Raw genomic sequence first — 23,755 nt, 5'->3', positions numbered from 1 at the left:
CTTAGAAATGGCCCAAGGGCACATTTCCCTTTCAGTGCGAACTCACCCTGTCGCTCGGGCCGCTGTCTCCAAGTGCGAGCATATATAGTGCGTGTCTCGCGTGCGACGAACTTCAACTCTACGACAACGACGGTATGGAAGGCGCTCCCCTCGTCATCGGCAAAGGCGCAATGCTTAGTGCCACCACATTTCGTTACCGACCGCCACGAAGGTGTCTCCACTGGTGATTGTTGCGACGTACTCCATGTGGCCATCCATGTGCTCCTATGGCGTCCATAGGATCTAGGTGGTTGCACACGTGCAAGTCCAATTTGTGGAGGGTGACCGCCTAGCTTATCTTATGGGGTAAAAAATCAGATTCGAAACAAAAAAAGTCGAGATGTAAAAAACTTGTCTTCTAAATGTTTAGTTTTGGGTCAAGTTAAGTTGCTCTTTGGGCACCCGTCATGCTGCAGCTCGAGGACGAGCTGCTTGTCATCGAGGACGAGCTACTTTGTCCTCTGATTTTGAAATAAAGTGACATATGTGTAGCATTCTCCCATAATGTAAAAAAAGTTCAATTTGAAATGGAATGATGTACTATACTCATCAGGGTTCAATGGTACTTAATTGGCTATTGTAATTCTATGTCTTGACTTGTTATTTTACTGATAAATGAATTTATGATAGTAAGGCTTGTGTGATTAAGGTGGAGAATGTTGGATCATCGTAAGTATGACTGCTATATATGCTGCAACAATGCTGCTGGTGTGGTGCAACAGTACGTAATCACTGTCGTAGGGCATACCAGGACGTCAACAACACACCTCAAAGACCACCACGCTTTGGTCTGTCCTCTATCTTGATCATACGAAAGGATATGACTATACAACCACCATGACTGAACAAAGGAAAGCCTCCCAAATTGTGGAACAACGCAATGTTAAATGCAAGATGTACACCATTTTAAACTAACGAATGCGCTAGTGAATACTAGTGAGGCCACACTGATCAGGCCCGCAGTTGCTGAAACACTGAGAAAATATGTCCCAAACCAGCCACTACTGTTTTCAAGCTTTGTTGATCCTGTAAATTTAACAAACCTACCCTATATCTATTTATATGGCTTGTATATTGAATGAACTTTAACCAGACTATAGCTAATCACATGTGTGAAGGTGGTGGTTCGCGGTTAGCCGCCTATGTGTGGCTACTATATATATACTAGCACACCGTGGCGTACGTAGACACTGCGTGCAAAAATACAATGGACTTAGGCCATGTTTGTTTGAGATTATAATCTATGTAGATTATATAATCCAATATAAATAAGTTAGAGAGGAAACAAACAAGCAACTTATCTGATAAGATTATATAATCTAGCACTTGAGATTATGATAATCTTATAAGCTCATCAAAGGGTGCTTATTTTAGTTTATTTTTTATGAAAGACTCACTACCCATGGCAAGTTGATTAAAATTACTTCCAATTGCCATCCACCTGCCCATAAGTGTTCTCACCCACCAGACAAGTAAAACAGCTAAGGGTATTATTGTATTTGCATGCATATGAATAATAAGCCAAGTCTAAATAATCTGAGCTAACAAACAACAGCACCTAGCTTATTTAATCCAGAGCAAATAATCCAGATTATATAATCTAGATTATAATTTAGATTATATAATCTATAAGTTGAAACAAACAGGGCCTTAGATCTAGATGAAAGAAATATATGGTTATTATATGGAGTGATGAGTGGTTTACGGAATATTGGTCTACACATACAATCAGCCAGTGATTAAGCTGAAAAGAACTATTTGTATATGGTGGTGGAATCCTGCCGGATGCATGGATAGCAGACAGAGAGTCAGGGGTTAACACACAGACTGTTGGTTTCGGATTAAATCAGGTAAAGTAGTAGAAGCCGGTACGGATTAAAAATGAACAGACTGATTATTGTCATTATTATTGATTAACCTCATAATTAAATTGAATCATAAATTTAATCTCCCAAAACTCAATGAAACACTCGCTTAATTAGACACGTCCTTGATCCGACGGTTCAACCTACGGGCGATCGGGATATGCAAGCATTCCCTTCCCCTCCTGCCTCCGCTACGACGCCTGCAGCCCGATCCTAGTCCATGGCGTAGCAGCACTCCTTGAACGCCTCGAGGTTTTGCTGGAAGACGGGCACGAATGCGTCGACGCTGCCATCGCCGATGTAGGACGGCACGAGGAACAGCATCCCCTCCGTGGGGAAGTAGGACGGCATGAAGTAGGTCGGGCTGCCCGTGCCGAAGTCCAGCTCGTAGAACGGGAAGGTGAGCCAGCTGTCCACCTCCACGTTCGGGCACAGGACGTCCTTGCAGACGGCGCTGGGCGCCAGCCCCTCCCTCTCCGCGGCGCCGGACGTCGCGAAGTCGATGAACGACCTGAAGTAGCTGCCGTCGACGCTCGCCACCTCGTCGTGGATCACCTGCGCCGCGTGCTTCAGCGGCCGCCCCAGCAGGTCCGCCACCGTGGCGGTCGGGAACGCCCAGAGGACCAGGTTGCCGAAGTACTCGGCGGGGAGGCCGAGGCGGTGGCGCCCGTCCACGGACAGCCGGATCTGCGAGGTCTCGTCGGGGCTCAGCCCGCGGGCGCGCGTCATGGCGCGCCACAGGTGGGCCAGGACGGTCTCGAACCGGCTGAACGGGCGGCCGCGGCCTTCCGATGCCTTGGCGCGGAGCCGCGCGATGAAGTCCTTGGTGAAATGCGCCTTCTGGATCACGATGCTCTCCGCCGCCGCCGCGCCCTCGCGGCCGTGGCCGTGCTGCTTCTCGGTCTCGGCGGGCGACGGCAGGTACCACTCCCTGCTGCGGTGGTCGAAGTCGACGCGGGGCGAAGGGCGCGGCTTGAAGAGCCCCGCCTGGCGGGGCACGGGGGGCAGGCCCGTCGGGAGGCCCCTGGTGGCGCGCCCCCACGCCACGAGGAAGTTGCTGGTGGCGTGGCCGTCGGCCACGACGTGGTTGGACGTGAACCCGACGGCGAGTGAGCCGCACCGGAACCGGGTCAGCTGCAGGAGCACCACCTCCTGGAGCTCCTCCTCCTCCAGGTCCGGGTGCAGCCGGAGCAGCTCCGGGGTGGGCTTGGCGGGCGCCATGTCCACGAGGTCCGCGTCCACGGCCGCCTCCACGAGGCGCGCGCCGCGGTCGTTGAGCAGCACCGCGGGCGTGCCGTCTGGGGCCACGCCCAGCTGCCCCGCGAATGCGCGGTACTCGGCCAGCACCGCGGCCAGGCCGTTCTCGATGGCCGCCGTCGATGGGGCCGGCGGCGGGAAGGCGTAGATGATGGCCATCTGCATCTTGTACGTGACCACGTCGAAGATGGTCAGGGGGGTGTACTCATCCGCACTGACCGCCGGCGCTGGGCCCGCACCGGCATTGTAAGCGGGCTTGACGAGCTTGGAGCTCAGCACCTTAACCTCCATTGCTGTCGAAGCTGATGAAGGTAACGAATGCTAGCTGGTGCGGTCGTCCTTTCGCGGATCGACTTCAAGCTATTTGCAGCAAGAAAGATAAGCAAGGACTTGAGCTCGAGGTCTCGCGCGTACTGCGTGAGTCCTCCTTGTTGCTTTCCTTTTCCTTGCTTTGCTTTGGCGCCTTGGGGTGTACGTTCTGATGCACTCGTGCCGTGCGGTTTATATAGGAGTACGTACGAAGCGCGCGGGGGCTAAGAAATGGTTGGTGGGAGTGATTGGCTTCCTCGCGTAAACTTTGAACCGGCCGCCGCGCTTCTCCATCGTTATTAACTTTTGTGTTTGACTGTTCCAAGGATTCTAACAACCAACCGTGCTAGATGTAGAAGTCCTACTAGCTACAACGACTACTGCAAGTGCTAAGTGCTAACTAGATGCCGAGAACGGGCACACGACGAGTTTGACTGCATGGATGTATTGTCACTTACCCTTTCAGCACACTGCATGCATGCATCCATGTGGCATGTGCGTTCAACAGTTTTGAAGTCCCCGCGCTGAACAGTAAAAAGAGCTCTAGCGGACGGCATATTGGCATGTTCCTATATTTGGTTCTCATCATTTTTGTACTGCTATAACTTTTACATATATTCAGTTGCTAATGCTACATAGAACTTGTGTTGGCACCCTTTCGGGCCAAGCACTTACTATCTCTAGATCCCGTTCACGAGGAACGAGACCACCTTGAGGAACCTCTCTGTGAGGCGATGGACCATCCGCGGTAGGTCACCGGACCGTCCACGATGTGTGGGGAGAAAGCGATGAGCTCTTACAGAACCTGGATCTCGCCCTCGGGGAGGGATCCCATCAGGAGGAAAGATCATAGGGTTGTCTTGGGTCCGGATCATACGCTTCTAAACAACGTAGAGTTGAGGGGAGGTGAAGATTGAGGATGAGGATGACTACCTGCTACTCCTAAGGCAAGAATGTAAAGGCAGTGATAATAGATTGATTTGGCACATGCGTCGGCCTACATTATTCTTTTTTAGTATAAAAACATGATTTGCATGCCACATACTCGGGGTGCATAACCTCTCTAATGAACCCTGCAGCTACTAGCCGAGCCAACTCTGCTCGGATTGCTTCTCTCTTGCTAGGGGTCGACACAATTTCTGCCGAATCGGCTTCGCCTGAGGATAGAATTTCAACTTGTGCTCGGCTAGCTCCCTATAAACATGTCCCGGTTATCCTGCTGGAATCGAACAAGCGCGTTGTCACACCTGGTTTTAGAAGGTAAACCGAATGCGAACCATGTACGTGTCAGGATAAAAAAAAATTCACGTACACATCGATTACATAATTGGACATCATCATACATTGCTAAAAATAATAGCGGAAATAAGTGCTTTATTACATCACGATGTCCAAGATATCCACAGAGTCATTAAGTTAAACAATCATCAAAGCGTTAAACGAAACACAGTACGGTAAGGCCTTCACAGGCAGCTGATTGGGGGTTTGCCACTAATCTAATCTAGAAATCGTCGAAGTCCTGAAACTCCTGAAAGTCCATGTTGCCTTCATCTTCTCTTGAGCACTGGTTGCAATGGGGACAACCTGGGGTTTTGGTGTTTTACAGCAAGTGTGAGTACACATCAACGTACTCAGCAAATGTCTCATTTGGCTAAAGTGGACTAGCTATATGTCGGGTTAATCTTAAAGCAGTTGCTTTTAGTTGGTCAGGTATTTACCACTAGTAGAGAGCCAAGTTTTAGCATTAATCCCAAGTTATTAACCCAAAAGTACTCCCACCAAGAGAAAATATCATAATCCATAGTTATAATCATCATCATTCAACATCATCATAAGTGTATCCATAGTAACTCTAATCAAAGAAGCTCCCAAGGCTGCTCATAACTACCTAGATGATCCGGCAGGGTATCACTACGTAGCCTTTACAAAGATTCCACAGAGATCATAGTCGTCCGTTATGTTTCTCCAGTTTGATAAACACAGTACTTCTCCCCACAGGAAGGGTGACTAACAAAAGCAACACGAAAAGAACCTCGGCACTTAGCCTCGAAAGAGCAAGTACTGTGCTAGGACCCTATTGACGGCACGACAGCGAAGCCGACTACACCTCAAGTTCCTCTAATTTAATATCTGGTCTATAGACAATCAATATGCTCACTTTGATATGAAATTTATATTATTGGTATTTTTTGGAGTGTACTTCGCTCAACCATTAATTGCATTGCGAGTACGACCTTGCCCTTCCCAACCAATATCATGAAATGCAATTGTGTACCGTTGCAACGCACGGATATTATACTATTGCTACTTTATAGTTGACAACATCTTCATTTAAATTTATTTAGTGCTTCAAATAATCAATTTACTTTTGGTTTGTTATAATACATGGGAAGGAAAACGTAATATAGACACAAGTGATATAGTGGGGTAGTGGTAGAGAAGGTTGAGCGTGAGACAGCAGTTGCGAGTTTGAATCTCACCACCTGTCACAAAAACACGTGAATTCATTTCAAAAAATGGTGAAAATGATAGTACAATGTGTAAGGCAATAGGTTGTTCCGCTAATTAAAAAATGTTTTGTTGTTTTTTATATTTTTTGTGATTTCAAATTTGTCGAGTGCTTTTTTGTCGAGTGACAAAAAATACTCAACAAAGAACCATTTGTCGTTAAAATATTTGCCGAGTGTAACACTTGACAGAGCCTTTGCCAAATGTTTGGGACACTCGGCAAAGAATGACAGTCCAGTACTCCAGTCCGGTAGTGTTTGCCGAAGGTCACGTGTCACCGAGAGCTTGATGCTCGGCAAAGACTCCTTTGCCGAGCGTCGGTGTATGCCGAGTGTTTGGCGTTCGGCAAAGGGTGTATGTGCCGAGTGTCATTGTGCACCAAGAGTGACACGTGTTTTGTCGAGTGTCCGATAAATTGCACTCAACAAAGAGATTGATAATTATCAAAAAGACAGATTCCGGTAATGATAATTAATCATGAACTACATTTTTATGTACTGTACACCTATTTAGTTATACATTTTGATAATATTTTATGTAAACATTGGCATATTGACTTAATCCAAATCTAGTATTTCATCCTTTTTTTTTTGTAACGGAAGTAGTAGCTAGAATGATTCGTCTCGCAGGATTTCAGATAAAGCATGGCATGATGAGGTCGTGGAGTCCAACTTGACCACAGGAAGCTCAAAACTTAAAGTAACAGGAAATAGCTTTGCCAGGTGTTCCTGCCTCGCGGCCGCAAAAAAACAGCGATATCATTCGAAAACAAAAGCCGATACCGACCAGAAGTCGCGGTCGCAGCCACGAACCTTTTCCCACTTTCTTCGCATGAACAACTCTGTATGACATCCCACATCCAAATGCGATTTGCTATGTCAATATAATACGTAGTACGATATTGAGCGCGAAAACACTAGCTAGCTGTCGGCGTTGATCCGCCAAGAACCACAAATGTCAATCAAGACATAAAGCACGTTGACGAAGACATGTACTGACGATTTGCAAATCGACTATGTATTCATATAATGGGCTATGAGAATAATTTACTAAAGTAGGGATACATATGACCCGCTCCGTCGACTATGTTTTGTTTGGGACTATATTTGGAGGATAGGATCATAGGAATGCAAATGATGTCTTTATCGTATATTTGTCCACCAAAACTAGTCTATGAATAATTGTTTATATTTGCTTTATCATTTATATTGCACATTCATATATGTTTGAATAATAAAAAAATACATATCACACACATACTGTGTGTTGGACATATCATAAGTTAAAACCCTTAATTTGAGTTGTGGCAACTTTTGTCTGCACAAATCCGTATGCATGCACACGCGTGCACGCCATTTATTATTAGAGTGATGGACTAGATGATATCCATCGCCCTAACCAGTCCACCTAATTAAAATCCTGTCGAACCACATCTACGCTCCCACTACAAGAAACTGGTTAAAGAATGTGGGTAAAAAAATCATCGAACTTAATATAATAAACTCACAAACTTAAGTTAAGTTCGTCGATTTACCGACAAACATAGTCGTTTTTTCGAAAAACTTAATAGGTTAAGTTTGTGGGTGGGGCGACGAACTTGATAGGTGAAAGGGAAATTGTCGGGGACCATAATTAGGGGTATCCTCAAGGCTCCTAATTCTCAGCTGGTAACCCCATCAGCATAAAGCTGCAAAGGCCTGATGGGTGCGATTAAGTCAGGGATCGGTCCATTCGAGGGACTCGATCACGCCTCGCCCGAGCCTAGCCTCGGACAAGGGCAGCCGACCCCGGAGGATCTCCGCCTCGCCTGAGGCCCCCCTCCAGCGGCTAACGTATTTCCGGCTCGCCCGAGGCCCTGTCTTCGCCAAGAAGCAACCCTGACCAAATCGTCGCGCCGACCGACCAAATCGCAGGAGCATTTAATGCAAAAGTGGCCTGACGCCTTTATCCTGACGCGCGCCCTTCAGCCGACAGAGCCGAAGTGACCGCCGTCACTTCGCCGCTCCACTGACCGGCCCGACAGAAAGACAGCGCCGCCTGCGCCGCTCCGACTGCGGTGCCACTTGACAGAGTGAGGCTGACATGCAGTCAGGCCCGGCCGCAGGCACCATAGGAAGCTCTGCTTCGCCCGACCCAGGGCTCGGACTCGGGCTAAGTCCCGGAAGACGGCGAACTCCGCTCCGCCCGACCCAGGGCTCGGACTTGGGCTCAGCCCCAGAAGACGACGAACTCCGCTCCGCCCAACCCAGGGCTCGGACTTGGGCTCAGCCCCAAAAGACGACGAACTCCGCTCCGCCCGACCCAGGGCTCGGACTTGGGCTCAGCCCCAGAAGACGACGAACTCTGCTCCGCCCGACCCCAGGGCTCGGACTCCGCCCTGGCCTCAGCCGACGGTCTCCGCCTCGCCCGACCCAGGGGCTCGGACTCGACCTCGGCCACGGAAGACAGACTCGACCTCGGCTTCGGAGGAGCTTCCACATCGCCCAACCTAGGGCGCAGACCAGCCACGTCAACAGGAGGCGTCATCATCACCCTATCCCAAGCTGACTCGGGCCACGGGGAACAAGACCGGCGTCCCATCTGGCTCGCTCCGCCAGATAGGCAATGATGGCGCCCCGCATACTCTGTGACGACGGCGGCTCTCAGCCCCCTTACGGAAGCAAGAGGACGTCAGCAAGGACTCAACAGCTCCGACAGCTGTCCCTCCGCCAGGCTCCAGCGCTCCTCCGACGGCCACGACATCACACCAGCTGGGTGCCAAAATCTCTCCGGCTGCCACAACGGCATGTACTTAGGGCGCTAGCTCTCCTCCGCTAGACGCGTAGCACTCTGCTACACCCTCCATTGTACATCTGGATCCTCTCCTTACGTCTATAAAAGGAAGGATCAGGGCCCTCTTAGAGAGGGTTGGCCGCGCGGGGACGAGGACGAGACAAGCGCTCGCGTGAGGCCGCTCGCTCCCTCTCCCGTGTGGACGCTTGTAACCCCCTACTGCAAGCGCACCCGACCTGGGCACGGGACGAACACGAAGGCCGCGAGATTTCCACCTCTCTCACGCCCATCTCTGGCCACCTCACTTCCCCCCTTCGCGCTCGGCCTCGCGCCGACCCATCTGGGCTGGGGCACGCGGCGACATTTCACTCGTCGGCTTAGGGACCCCCCGGTCTCGAAACACCGACAGTTGGCGCGCCGGGTAGGGGCCTGCTGCGTGTTGACGAACAGCTTCCCGTCAAGCTCCAGATGGGCAGTCTCCAGCAACCTCTCCGACCCGGGACGGTGCTCCGTTTCGGGAGTCTTGAGTTCATGTCCCTCGACGGCGGCTACGACATGATACTCCTTCCACCACCGAACGACAGCGACAATGGCGGCCGACAGCCCGCCCGCCGGCGGCGGAATCGACGACGTCTTCCCCGCGTGGTGGAAGAACAACATTCGAGCTCGCCCCGTCCTCTCCCCCGCCAACGCAGGAGGAGGCGGGGCAACCAAGGCCAAGCGGGAGGCAGCGCCTCGTCGGCTGTCGAGCGAGTCGACGGCCCCAGCGCCCCAACGAGGGGCGCGTCGGGCATCGACCTCGCGTTTGAGACGAAGGCGAGCGCCGTCTCCCCGCGACACGCCAATTTCGAGCAAACGGATGACGCCGGCACGCTCGCGAAAGGCTTGCTGGACGTCACCCTCGTACATGAGACGACGGTGCAGTCAGTCCCCGACGTGACTTCATCACCGCCCGTCGACCAAGAGGTACCGACCGATTCCCATCTCGCGCCTTTCGGATTCAGCCTCGACCCGCCAAGCGGCCTCGCTTTGGCGGACGCTCTCGTAGAGGCGAGTCCGAACCCTCTGGGGTTTCGTATGCGGTCACCTTGGGACCGGCTGACGGACGTCTCGACCTACGGGCCCTCTAGGTCCGAGGAAGACGACGAGCCTAGCTTCTGTTGGGATTTCTCCAGACTTGGCAACCCCAGTGCCATGCGGGACTTCATGACCGCATGCGACTACTGCCTTTCCGACTGTTCCGACGGTAGCCGTAGCCTCGGCGACGAGGACTGCGGCCCAAGTCGCGAATGTTTCCACGTCGATCTAGGGGGTCCCTCCGAAGGCAACCATCTCGGCATGCCGGAGGACGGTGACCTCCCTAGGCCGGTGCCTCGCGTTGACATCCCACGGGAGCTAGCTATGGTCCCCGTTCAGGCGGGTGGCCATGACCCACAGCTCGAGCAAATCCGCGGGGTGCAGGCCAGGCTCGACGAGGGAGCACGAGCGCTTGAGCCGATCCGCCGGGACGTCGGGCAGGAATGGGCGGGCCAGCCTCCGACCGGAGAAATACGTCATCTACCCCAGGGCTTCCAGCACCGCATCGCCGACGATGTCAGGGTCAGGACGCCACCCGCATCCAGTGGGGTTGGCCAGAACCTGGCTGCAGCAGCGATGCTCCTCCGCGCGATGCCGGAGCCATCAACCACCGAGGGCGGCGAATCCAGGGAGAGCTCAAGAATCTCCTGGAAGGCGCCACGGTCCGACGGGCCGAGACCTCCGCCTCCCGAAGGCAGGGATACCCCCTCGGAACCTCATGCCGTGACTTCCCGATTCATGCGGGAAGCCTCGGTCTGCACCGGGCGCACGCGCAACACAGCGCCTACGGCCCCGGGTCGCCTTGGCAACGAGCACCATCCCCGCGACCGTCGGGCCCACCTCGACGAGAGGGTGCACTGAGGCTACCACCCCAGGCGTGGGGGACGCTACGACAGCAGGGAGGATCGGAGTCCCTCGCCCGAACCACCCGGTCCGCAGGCCTTCAGCCGGGCCATACGACGGGCGCCGTTCTCGACCCGGTTCCGACCCCCGACTACTATCACAAAGTACTCGGGGGAGACGAGACCTGAACTGTGGCTCGCGGACTACCGTCTGGCCTGCCAACTGGGTGAAACGGACGATGACAACCTCATCATCCGCAACCTCCCCCTGTTTCTCTCCGACACCGCCCGCGCCTGGTTGGAGCACCTGCCTCTGGGGCAGATCTCCAACTGGGACGACCTAGTCCAAGCTTTCGCCGGCAATTTCCAGGGCACGTACGTGCGCCCCGGGAATTCCTAGGACCTCCGAAGCTGCCGACAGCAGCCGGGAGAGTCTCTCCGGGATTACATCCGGCGATTCTCGAAGCAGCGCACCGAGCTGCCCAACATCACCGACTCGAATGTCATCGGCGCGTTTCTCGCTGGCACCACCTGCCGCGACCTGGTGAGCAAGCTGGGTCGCAAGACCCCCACCAGGGCGAGCGAGCTGATGGACATCGCCACCAAGTTCGCCTCCGGCCAGGAGGCGGTCGAGGCTATCTTCCGGAAGGACAAGCAGCCCTAGGGCCACCCATCGGAAGATGCCCCCGAGGCATCAACTCAGCGCGGCGCCAAGAAGAAGGGCAAGAAGAAGTCGCAAGCGAAACGCGACGTCGCCGACGCGGACCTTGTCGCCGCCGCCGAGTACAAGAACCCTCGGAAACCCCCCGGAGGTGCCAACCTCTTCGACAAGATGCTCAAGGAGTCGTGCCCCTATCACCAGGGGCCCGTCAAGCACACCCTTGAGGAGTGCGTCATGCTTCGGCGCCACTTCCACAGGGCCGGGCCACCCGCGGAGGGTGGCAGGGCCCGCGACGACGACAAGAAGGAAGATCACCACGCAGGAGAGTTCCCCGAGGTCCGCGACTGCTTCATGATCTACGGTGGGCAAGCGATAAACGCCTCGGCTCGGCACCGCAAGCAAGAGCGTCGGGAGGTCTGTACGGTGAAGGTGGCGGCGCCAGTCTACCTAGACTGGTCCGACAAGCCCATCACCTTCGACCAAGCCGACCACCCCGACCATGTGCCGAGCCCGGGGAAATACCCTCTCGTCGTCGACCCCATCATCGGCGACGTCAGGCTCACCAAGGTCCTCATGGACGGAGGCAGCAGCCTCAACATCATCTACGCCGAAACCCTCGGGCTTCTGCGTATCGATCTGTCCTCGGTCCGGGCGGGCGCTGCGCCTTTCCATGGGATCATCCCCGGGAAGCGCGTCTAGCCCCTCGGACAACTCGACCTTCCCGTCTACTTCGGAACACCCTCCAACTTCCGAAGGGAGACCCTGACGTTCGAGGTGGTCGGGTTCCGAGGAACCTACCACGCGGTACTGGGAAGGCCATGCTACGCGAAGTTCATGGCCGTCCCCAACTACACCTACCTGAAGCTCAAGATGTCGGGCCCCAACGGGGTCATCGCCGTCGGCCCCACGTACAAACACGCGTTCGAATACGACGTGGAGTGTGTGGAGTACGCCGAGGCCCTCGCCGAGTCCGAGGCCCTCATCACCGACCTGGAGACCCTCTCTAAGGAGGTGCCAGACGTAAAGCGTCATGCCGGCAACTTCGAGCCCGCGGAGACGGTTAAGTCCGTCCCCCTCGACCCCAGCGGCGACGCCTCCAAGCACATCCGGATCGGCTCCGAGCTCGGTCCCAAATAGGAAGCGGTGCTCGTCGACTTTCTCCGCGCGAACGCCGACGTCTTCGCGTGGAGTCCCTCGGACATGCCCGACATACCGAGGGATGTCGCCGAGCACTCGCTGGACATCCGAGCCGGAGCCCGACCCGTCAAGCAGCCTCTGCGCCGATTCGACGAAGAAAAGCGCAGAGCCATAGGCGAGGAGATCCACAAGCTAATGGCGGCAGGGTTCATCAAAGAGGTATTCCATCCCGAATGGCTTGCCAACCCTGTGCTTGTGAGAAAGAAAGGAGGGAAATGGCGGATGTGTGTAGACTACACTGGTCTAAACAAAGCATGTACGAAGGTTCCCTACCCTCTGCCTCGCATCGATCAAATCGTGGACTCCACTGCTGGGTGCGAAACTCTGTCTTTCCTCGATGCCTACTCAGGGTATCACCAAATCAGGATGAAGGAGTCCGACCAGCTCGCGACTTCTTTCATCACGCCCTTTGGCATGTACTGCTATGTCACCATGCCGTTCGGCTTGAGGAATGCGGGTGCGACGTACCAGCGGTGCATGAACCATGTGTTCGGCCAACACATTGGCCGGACGATCGAGGCCTACGTCGATGACATCGTAGTCAAGACAAGGAAAGCCTCCGACCTCCTTTCCGACCTTGAAGTGACATTCCGATGTCTCAAGGCGAAAGGCGTCAAGCTCAATCCCGAAAAGTGTGTCTTCGGGGTGCCCCGAGGCATGCTCTTGGGGTTTATCGTCTCCGAGCGAGGCATCGAAGCCAACCCGGAGAAGATCGCAGCAATCACCAGCATGGGGCCCATCAAGGACTTGAAAGGCGTACAGAGGGTCACGGGATGTCTTGCGGCTCTGAGCCGCTTCATCTCACGCCTCGGCGAAAGAGGCCTGCCTCTGTACCGCCTCTTAAGGAAAGCCGAGTGCTTCACTTGGACCCCTGAGGCCGAGGAAGCCCTCGGGAACCTGAAGGCGCTCCTCACGAAGGCGCCTATCTTGGTGCCCCCGGCTGCCGGAGAAGCCCTCTTGATCTACGTCGCCGCGACCACCCAGGTGGTTAGCGCCGCGATTGTGGTCGAGAGGCAAGAAGAGCGGCATGCATTGCCGGTTCAGAGGCCAGTCTACTTCGTCGGCGAGGTACTGTCCGAAACCAAGGTTCGCTACCCACAAGTTCAGAAGCCGTTGTATGTGGTGATCCTGACACGGCGGAAGTTGCGACACTACTTCGAGTCTCATCCGGTAACTGTGGTGTCATCTTTCCCCGTGGGGGAGATCATCCAGTGCCGGGAGGCCTCGGGTAGGATTGCAAAGTGGACGGTGGAAATCATGGGCGAGACAATCTCGTTCGCCCCTCGGAAGGCCATCAAGTCCTAGGTCTTGGCGGACTTCGTAGCTGAATGGGTTGACACTCAGCTCCCAACAACTCTGATCCAGCCGGAGCTCTAGACCATGTTCTTCGATGGGTCGCTGATGAAGACAGGAGCCGGCGCAGGCCTACTCTTCATCTCGCCCCTCGGGAAGCACATACGCTATGTGCTACGCCTCCATTTCCCGGCGTCCAACAACGTGGCCGAGTATGAGGCTCTGGTCAACGGGTTGCGGATCGCCATCGAGCTAGGGGTCCGACGCCTCGATGCTCGTGGTGACTCGCAGCTCGTCATCGACCAAGTCATGAAGAACTCCCACTGACGCGACCCAAAGATGGAGGCCTATTGCGATGAGGTTCGGCGCCTGGAAGACAAGTTCTACGGGCTCGAGCTCAACCACATCGCCTGGCGCTACAACGAGACTGCGGACGAGCTGGCTAAAATAGCCTCGGGGCGGACAATGGTTCCCCCGGACGTCTTCTCCCGAGACCTGCATCAACCCTCCGTCAAGATCGACGACACGCCCGAGCCCGAAACACCCTCGGTCCAGCCCGAGGTACCCTCGGCTCAGTTCGAGGCACCCTCGGCTCAGCCCGAGGCGCCCTCGGTTCAGCCCGAGGTACCCTCGGCCCCCGAGGGCGAGACGCTGCACATCGAGGGGAAGCAAAGCGGGGTCGCGCCTGATCAAAACTGGCAGGCCCCGTACCTGCAATATCTCCGCCAAGGAGAACTACCCCTCGACCGAGCCGAAGCTCGGCGGTTGGCGTGGCGCGCCAAGTCGTTCGTCTTGCTAGGAGATGGGAAGGAGCTCTACCACCGCAGCCCCTCAGGCATCCTCCAGCGATGCATCTCCATCACCGAAGGTCAGGAACTCCTCCGAGAGATACACTCGGGGGCTTGCGGCCATCACGCAGCACCTCGAGCCCTTGTCGGAAATGCTTTCCGACAAGGTTTCTACTGGCCGACGGCGGTGCCCGATGCCACAAGAATCGTCCGCACCTGCGAAGGGTGTCAGTTCTACGCAAGGCAGACCCACCTGCCCGCTCAGGCTCTACAGACGATACCCATCACCTGGCCTTTTGCTGTGTGGGGTCTGGACCTCGTCGGCCCCTTGCAGAAGGCACCCGGGGGCTACACGCACCTGTTGGTCGCCATCGACAAATTCTCCAAGTGGATCGAGGTCCGACCCCTAAACAGCATCAGGTCCGAGCAGGCGATGGCGTTCTTCACCAACATCATCCATCGTTTCGGGGTCCCGAACTCCATCATCACCGACAACGACACCCAGTTCATCGGTAGAAAGTTCCTGGACTTCTGCGAGGATCACCACATCCGGGTGGACTGGGCCGCCGTGGCTCATCCCATGACGAATGGGCAAGTAGAGCGTGCCAACGGCATGATTCTACAAGGACTCAAGCCTCGGATCTACAACGACCTCAACAAGTTCGGCAAGCGATGGATAAAGGAACTCCCCTCGGTGGTCTGGAGCCTGAGGACAACACCGAGCCGAGCCACGGGCTTCACGCCGTTCTTTCTAGTCTATGGGGCCGAGGCCATCTTGCCCACAGACCTGGAATACGGTTCCCCGAGGACAAGGGCCTATGCCGACCACAGCAACCAAGATAGTCGAGAAGACTCGCTGGACCAGCTGGAAGAGGCTTGGGACAGGGCCTTACTACACTCGGCGCGGTACCAACAGTCCCTGCGACGCTACCACGCCCGAGGGGTCCGGTCCCGAGACCTCCAGGTGGGCGACCTGGTGCTTCGACTGCGACAAGACGCCCGAGGGCGGCACAAGCTCACGCCCCCCTAGGAGGGGCCGTTCGTCATCGCCAAGGTTCTGAAGCCCGGAACGTACAAGCTGGCCAACAGTCAAGGCGAGGTCTACAGCAACGCTTGGAACATCCAACAGCTACGTCGCTTCTACCCTTAAGTTGTTTTCAAGTTGTTCATATACCTCGCTCCTACGCAAAGTTTAGTCATCAAGGAAGGGTCAGCCTTGCCTCGGCAAAGCCCGACCCTCCCTCGGGGGCTAAAAGGGGAGAACCCCCTCTGCGTCGAAATTTTTCCTCAAAAAAAAGATCTTTTCTGCCAGAATGTCTTTCGTGCTTTTCGACTGCTTCGAAAGTGGATCCTGAGAACGACGGAGTACACGTAAGCAGCCAAGGCTGACCGAGCCGAGGGACTCCTACGCCTCCGGGATACGGATACCTCACTCATCACCTTCTGCGATAAGTAACTCACGTTCGGATGAGTGATTCCACAGACCGAACAAGTCTTCACGTTCGGAAGACCTTCTGCCGGAGCGATTCTTCGAGCCTTCTCGACTGCGTCGGTGACAGAGCCCCATGGACGGGTAAGAGGGCGCGTAAGCGGCAAGGCTGACCGAGCCGAGGGACTCCTACGCCTCCGGGATACGGATACCTCACTCGTCACCTTCCGTGAGAAGCAGCTCTCGCTCGCACGAACAATTCTGTTACCGACAAAAAAGTCTGGATACTCGAAACAAGAGGAAAAGAGACACAACTTTACAACACGGCGAGGGTGTGTTTTGGCCTCGGCGGCCGCAGAAAACACGCGCTACAAGATGATCCGATCCTGTAGGCTCGGATCTTGACGCTTGAAGGGAGCAGCAGCACCCTCGGCGTCGACAACACCTTCGGCGAGGTCCGACCTAGCCTCGGACGGCGACGCAGTCCAAGGGTCTCCGCTCTGAAGGATAACGCCATCACCAAGCCCGGGCCGTCGCCGCCAGGGTCTTCTCCGAGAATCTGGCTCAGGCAAGCGGCTCGGCTGGCCACCCCGAGGCCTCGGCCAGCTGTCCCCTAAGGACATCAGCCCGACCCGAGGCCTCGGCAGGTCAATTCCGGCGTCGGTCCCGCTAACGGACGACCCGGCCAGGCTCTGGCCGACCAGGTCTTCTTTCCGAGCCAACTCTGCCTCTGTTCGCGCTGACACCGCTACCCCTGGCCTCGGCTCATCGAAGAGCGGCTGAGGGGTTCCTTTAACTGAGCAAGAGAAGCCTCGGGCAACAAGGCTGACCGAGCCAAGGGACTCCTACGCCTCCGGGATACGGATACCTCACTCATCACCTTTACACGGGGCGACTCACGCTTGGTGAATCAGTTCAGACAACCAACAGGCGAGTCTTAGTGCTCGAAAATGAGGAAAAAATACATACATGTTCAGGCCCCGACAGCCTCAATGAACAAAAAACACTGCATTCAAAGTGTCATTACAAATGGAACTCTGGTTCCGTCCCCGCGGGTATGAACAACCTCCACACCGGGGAGCCTGCGGGACGACGAGCACCGGGTGACCCACCAGCGACCTCTGCAGCGACAGCCATGGTCCCAGGACGAACGCGGCCGCCGAAAGGCTCTCGTTCGCGTTCCCGCTCAAGGGACGCGAACCAGCCATCAAAGCCAAAGAGCTGGCCTCTCCAAAGCGCACCGGCAGGTCCTCGCTCCCGTCCTCGCCACGAAAGCGAGGAAGAGGGCAGAATGTTGCATCCTAGCTGGGCAGCAACAGTTCGCCTTCCCCGGCATGGCTGGAGGACGTCTCCTCCGCAGAGCTGGAGGATGGTTGCCACCACCAGAAGCTGGAAGAAGAGGTGGCCAGCCGGCCCGCGCGGGAGGTAGAGCCCCGGCTCGCCTCGCTCTCCGCCCCAGCAAGGATGATGAACATCCTTGAGGCTGAGGGCGGGACCAAGATCACAGCCCGGCTTGCCTCTCCCCATCCAGGGGCTGGAGGTCACCGTTTTGGGTGACCACCGGCGGAGGGGTGCAACCGGGCTGTATGATGAAAATCCTTGATGCCGAACGATGGCTGAAAGGTACCAACTCCCACGGAGTTGCGTTCCTCCAACGACGAGGCGGAAAGACGGCGGATATCCCCCCATCCGGGGGCTTGGAAGGTGGAAAGGCACGATGCATAAGGGAGCGCGAAGACGTGGTCGCCCTTCAAGGGGGTCACTGAAAGGGAAATGTGCCCTTGGGCCATTTCTAAGTATTTTGGTGATTGAGTGCAAACACAAGGGCCTAAATGTGAATTTATGTACATGGATGAACAAGGTGAAAATCATGAAGTAAAGGTATGTTTCTAAGCCTTAGTACATTGGTTTTAAGTACTAATATATTTGTCTAAGTGTTAGAAACAGAAAGAAGAAGAATAGAGAAAAGGAGAAGGGACTTGGCTGTGTGCTGCCAAGACCCAGCTCGGTCTGGAGCACCGGACTGTCCGGTGTGCACCGGACAGTGTCCGGTGCGCCAGGCTGGCGCGACTCGAACTGGCCGCTCTCGGGAAATTGGCCGGCGGCGTACGGCTAAAAATCACCGGACTGTCCGGTGTGCACCGGACTGTCCGGTGAGCCAACGGTCGGCCAGGGCCAACGGTCGGCCGCGCAATCCGCGCGGGACACGTGGCCGAGCCAACGGTCGGAAGACGGCACCGGACTGTCCGGTGCCCCCGACGACAGAAGGCAAGGATGGCCTTCCGGATCTGCTCTCAACGGCTCCTAGCTGCCTTGGGGCTATAAAAGGAGCCCCTAGGCGCATGGAGGAGACACACAAGCAACCTTTGAGCATTCTTGATCATCCACACTAAGTCTCTGCGCATTCGTTTGTGTTTCTAAGTGATTCGAGCTCTGTTCTAAGTGAGAACTCTGAGATAGTCTTGTGAGCTCGATTCTTGGCCGTGTGTGTGCGCTTTTGCTGTGGATTTGTGTGTGTTGCTTCCCTCCCTTACTTTGTGTTTCATTTGTGATCATATACTTGTAAGGGCAAGAGACTCCAATTTGTGGAGATTCCTTGCAAACGGGATAGTGAAAGGAAAACAAAACACCGTGGTATTCAAGTGGGTCTTTGGACCGCTTGAGAGGGGTTGATTGCAACCCTCGTCCGTTGGGACGCCACAACGTGGAGTAGGCAAGCGTTGGTCTTGGCCGAACCACGGGATAAAACCACTGTGTCACTCTGTGCTTGATTCTCTTGTGGTACTATGTTTTGTTGAGACTTCACCTTAGCCACTTGGCAATAATCGTGCTAACACTTAACAAGTTTTTGTGGCTTAAGTTTGAAGTTTTTACAGGATCACCTATTCACCCCCCCCTCTAGGTGCTATCAATTGGTATCGGAGCCGTTCTCTTCACAAAGGGACTAACCGCCCGAAGAGATGGATCCTAAGGGGAAGGGTATAGTGATCAACGACAAAGAGAAGGAATCCTTCGTCAACGAGCCGAAGGACGATAAGCCTACCGACTCCGGCTCGGGCCAAAGACGGAAGGAAGGGAAGAAGAAGAAGACCAGGCGCATCAAGGAGATCGTCTACTACGACAGCGACGAGTCTACTTCTTCCCAAAAGGACGAGGACCACAACGACTACGAGAGAAGAAAACCGGTTAATTCGAACTTTTCTTTTGATTACTCTCATATTCCGCAAAGTTCACATTCTCATTTGCTCTCCATTCCACTCGGCAAGCCCCCACACTTTGATGGAGAGGACTACGGATTTTGGAGCCACAAAATGCGTAGTCACCTATTCTCTCTCCATCCTAGTATATGGGAGATTGTAGAGAGTGGAATGCATTTTGATAGTTCGGATAGTCCCATGTTCATTAATGAACAAATTCATAAGAATGCACAAGCTACTACTGTTCTTCTAGCTTCCTTGTGCAGGAATGAATACCATAAGGTGAGCGGCTTGGATAACGCCAAGCAAATCTGGGACACCCTCAAGATTTCTCATGAGGGGAACGACGTCACCTTACTCACCAAGATGGAGTTGGTGGAGGGCGAGCTTGGACGGTTCGCAATGATAAGGGGCGAGGAGCCAACGCAAACATACAATCGGCTCAAGACCCTTATCAACAAGATAAGAAGCTACGGGAGCACGCGATGGACGGACCACGACGTCGTCCGCCTAATGCTAAGGTCATTTATCGTTCTTGATCCTCACTTGGTGAACAATATACGTGAAAATCCCAGGTACACCAAGATGTCGCCCGAAGAAGTTCTTGGGAAATTTGTTAGCGGGCGAATGATGATCAAGGAGGCGAGATATGTGGACGACGCCTTGAATGGTCCGATCAACGAGCCGCAACCTCTCGCTCTCAAGGCAACACGAAGCAAGGAGGCGCTACCTAGCAAGGTGGCACAAATTGAGGCGGCTGGACTCAACGATGAAGAAATGGCCCTCATTATCAAGAGATTCAAGACGGTGCTAAAGGGTCGCAATAGACAACCGAGCAAGACTAAGACCAAGGGGAAGCGATCATGCTTCAAATGCGGTAAGCTTGGTCATTTTATTGCTAACTGTCCTGATAATGATAGTGATCAGGAAAAGGGGAACAAGAGGGAAAAGAAGAAGCATTACAAGAAGGCAAAGGGCGAGGCGCATCTAGGCAAGGAGTGGGACTCGGATTGCTCCTCGTCCGACTCCGACAATGAAGGACTCGCCGCCACCGCCTTCAACAAATCAACCCTCTTCCCCAACGAGCGTCACACATGCCTTATGGCAAGAGAGAAGAAGGTATGTACTCACAACTCTACATATGCTTCTTCAAGTGAGGACGAATCTAGTGATGAGGATGAAGTAGATTATTCATGTTTGTTCAAGGGCTTAGATAGATCTAAGATAGACAAAATTAATGAATTAATTGATGCCTTGAATGAAAAGAATATACTTTTAGAAAAGCAAGAGGATTTGTTGTATGAAGAGCATGATAAATTTGTTGAGGCACAAAAATCCTATGCTTTAGAAGTTAAGAGAAATGAAATGCTCTCTTTTGAACTATCCACTTGTCATGAAACCATTTCTACTTTGAAAGGAGTCAACAATGATTTAAATGCTAAATTAGAAGTAGCAAATAAATCCAATTCTTGTGTAGATCATGTTGAAATTTGTACTAGGTGTAAAGATTTTGACATTAATGCTTGTAGTGAACACCTAGTTTCAATTTCCAAGCTTAATGATGAACTGGCTAGTCTTAATGCTCAACTTAAGACTAGCAAGAATGAAGTTGATAAAATAAAATTTGCAAGGGATGCCTATACGGTTGGTAGACACCCCTCAATTAAGGATGGTCTTGGCTTCAAGAGAGAGGCCAAGAACTTAACAAGCCAAAAGGCTCCCATCTTCGTCAAGGAAAAAGGGAAGGCCCCTATGGCTAGTAATGCTAAAAAGAACCATGCTTTTATGTATTATGATAGGAGAAATGCTAGAAATGCTTATAATGATTTTGATTCACATGTTTATGATTCTCATGCCATGTTTGCCTCTAGTTCTTCTTATAAGCATGATAGGGATATGCCTAGGAGAAATATTGCTCATGTGCCTAGAAAGAATGTTATTCATGCTCCTAGGAAAGTAGTGAATGAACCTTCTATAATTTATTGTGCCTTAAACACTTCCTTTGCTATTTGTAGAAAGGATAGGAAAATAGTTGCTAGGAAGTTAGGGGCAAAATGCAAGGGAGACAGGACTTGCATTTGGGTCCCTAAGGACATTTGTGCTAACCTTGCAGGACCCAACATGAGTTGGGTACCTAAGACCCAAGCCTAAATTTGCCTTGCAGGTTTATGCATCCGGGGGTTCAAGCTGGATTATCGACAGCGGATGCACAAACCATATGACGGGGGAGAAGAAGATGTTCACCTCCTACGTCAAGAATAAGGATTCCCAAGATTCAATCATATTCGGTGATGGGAATCAAGGCAAGGTAAAAGGGCTAGGTAAAATTGCAATTTCTAATGAGCATTCTATATCAAATGTATTCTTAGTGGAGAGTCTTGGATATAATTTGCTATCTGTCAGTCAATTATGTCAAATGGGATATAATTGTTTATTTACAAATGTAGATGTGTCTGTCTTTAGAAGAAGTGATGGTTCACTAGCTTTTAAGGGTGTATTAGACGGCAAACTTTATTTAGTTGATTTTGCAAAAGAAGAGGCCGGTCTAGATGCATGCTTAATGGCTAAGACTTGCATGGGCTGGCTGTGGCATCGCCGCTTAGCACATGTGGGGATGAAGAACCTCCACAAGCTTCTAAAGGGAGAACATGTGATAGGTCTAACCAATGTTCATTTCGAAAAAGACAGACCTTGTGCAGCTTGTCAAGCAGGGAAACAGGTGGGAGGAGCGCATCACAGCAAGAATGTGATGACCACTTCAAGACCCCTGGAGCTGCTGCATATGGATCTCTTCGGACCCGTCGCCTATCTAAGCATAGGGGGAAGTAAGTATGGTCTAGTTTTTGTTGATGACTTTTCCCGCTTCACTTGGGTGTTCTTTTTGCAGGATAAGTCTGAAACCCAAGGGACCCTCAAACGCTTCCTCAGGAGAGCTCAAAATGAGTTTGAGCTCAAAGTGAAAAAGATAAGAAGCGACAACGGGTCCGAGTTCAAGAACCTTCAAGTGGAGGAGTTCCTTGAAGAGGAAGGGATCAAGCACGAGTTCTCCGCTCCCTACACACCACAGCAAAATGGTGTGGTAGAGAGGAAGAACAGGACGCTCATCGACATGGCGAGGACGATGCTAGGAGAGTTCAAGACCCCCGAGTGCTTTTGGACGGAAGCCGTGAACACGGCGTGCCACGCCATCAACAGGGTCTACCTTCATCGCCTCCTCAAGAAGACGTCGTATGAGCTACTAACCGGTAACAAACCCAATGTATCGTACTTTCGTGTATTTGGGAGTAAATGTTACATTCTAGTGAAGAAGGGTAGAAATTCTAAGTTTGCTCCCAAAGCTGTAGAAGGGTTTTTATTAGGTTATGACTCAAATACAAAGGCGTATAGAGTCTTCAACAAATCATCGGGTTTGGTTGAAGTCTCTAGCGACGTTGTATTTGATGAGACTAATGGCTCTCCAAGAGAGCAAGTTGTTGATTGTGATGATGTAGATGAAGAAGATGTTCCGACGGCTGCTATACGGACCATGGCGATTGGAGAAGTACGGCCACAGGAACAAGATGAACGAGATCAACCTTCTTCCTCAACTATGGTGCATCCCCCAACCCAAGATGACGAACAGGTACCTCAAGTGGAGGCGCTTGATCAAGGGGGAGCACAAGATAATCAAGTGATGGAGGAAGAAGTGCAACCGGCACCTCCAACCCAAGTTCGAGCGATGATTCAAAGGGATCATCCCGTCGACCAAATTCTGGGTGACATTAGCAAGGGAGTAACTACTCGATCTCGATTAGTTAATTTTTGTGAGCATTACTCCTTTGTCTCTTCTATTGAGCCTTTCAGGGTAGAAGAGGCCTTGCTAGATCCGGACTGGGTGTTGGCCATGCAAGAGGAGTTAAACAATTTCAAGCGCAATGATGTTTGGACACTGGTGCCTCGTCCGAAGCAAAATGTTGTGGGAACCAAGTGGGTGTTCCGCAACAAACAGGACGAGCACGGGGTGGTGACGAGAAACAAGGCTCGACTTGTGGCAAAAGGTTATGCCCAAGTCGCAGGTTTGGATTTTGAGGAGACTTTTGCTCCTGTGGCTAGGCTAGAGTCAATTCGAATCTTGCTAGCATATGCCGCTCACCATTCTTTCAGGTTGTTCCAAATGGATGTGAAGAGCGCTTTCCTTAACGGGCCAATCAAGGAGGAGGTGTACGTGGAGCAACCCCCTGGCTTCGAGGATGAACGGTACCCCGACCATGTGTGTAAGCTCTCTAAGGCGCTCTATGGACTTAAGCAAGCCCCAAGAGCATGGTATGAATGCCTTAGAGATTTCTTAGTTGCTAATGCTTTCAAGGTTGGGAAGGCCGATCCAACTCTTTTCACTAAGACATGTGATGGTGATTTGTTTGTGTGCCAAATTTATGTCGATGACATAATATTTGGTTCTACTAACCAAAAGTCTTGTGAAGAGTTTAGCAGGGTGATGACGCAGAAATTCGAAATGTCGATGATGGGCGAGTTGAACTACTT

The 23,755-nt window shown here is 53.0% G+C and overlaps 1 protein-coding gene across 1 annotated transcript; it reads right to left on the bottom strand.

Moving 5' to 3' along the window:
- Positions 1 to 1,914: 1,914 nt before the first annotated feature.
- LOC103633102 (putrescine hydroxycinnamoyltransferase 3) lies at positions 1,915 to 3,640 on the bottom strand. Its single transcript, XM_008654781.2, has one exon. It carries the CDS (start codon positions 3,450 to 3,452, stop codon positions 2,118 to 2,120), a length of 1,335 nt encoding a protein of 444 aa, XP_008653003.1. The 5' UTR covers positions 3,453 to 3,640; the 3' UTR covers positions 1,915 to 2,117.
- Between the last annotated feature and the right edge of the window lie 20,115 nt (positions 3,641 to 23,755).

This window comes from Zea mays, chromosome 7 (genome assembly GCF_902167145.1).
Source record: "Zea mays cultivar B73 chromosome 7, Zm-B73-REFERENCE-NAM-5.0, whole genome shotgun sequence".
Classification (NCBI taxonomy): domain Eukaryota; kingdom Viridiplantae; phylum Streptophyta; class Magnoliopsida; order Poales; family Poaceae; genus Zea; species Zea mays.
Note: the sequence above shows the minus strand (reverse complement) of the source record. Positions and strands in the feature narration are given on the sequence as shown.

Bases quoted from the DNA above. Each gene is read 5' to 3' on its own strand.
- LOC103633102 (XM_008654781.2), bottom strand. From the start codon at position 3,452: ATGGAGGTTAAGGTGCTGAGCTCCAAGCTCGTCAAGCCCGCTTACAAT.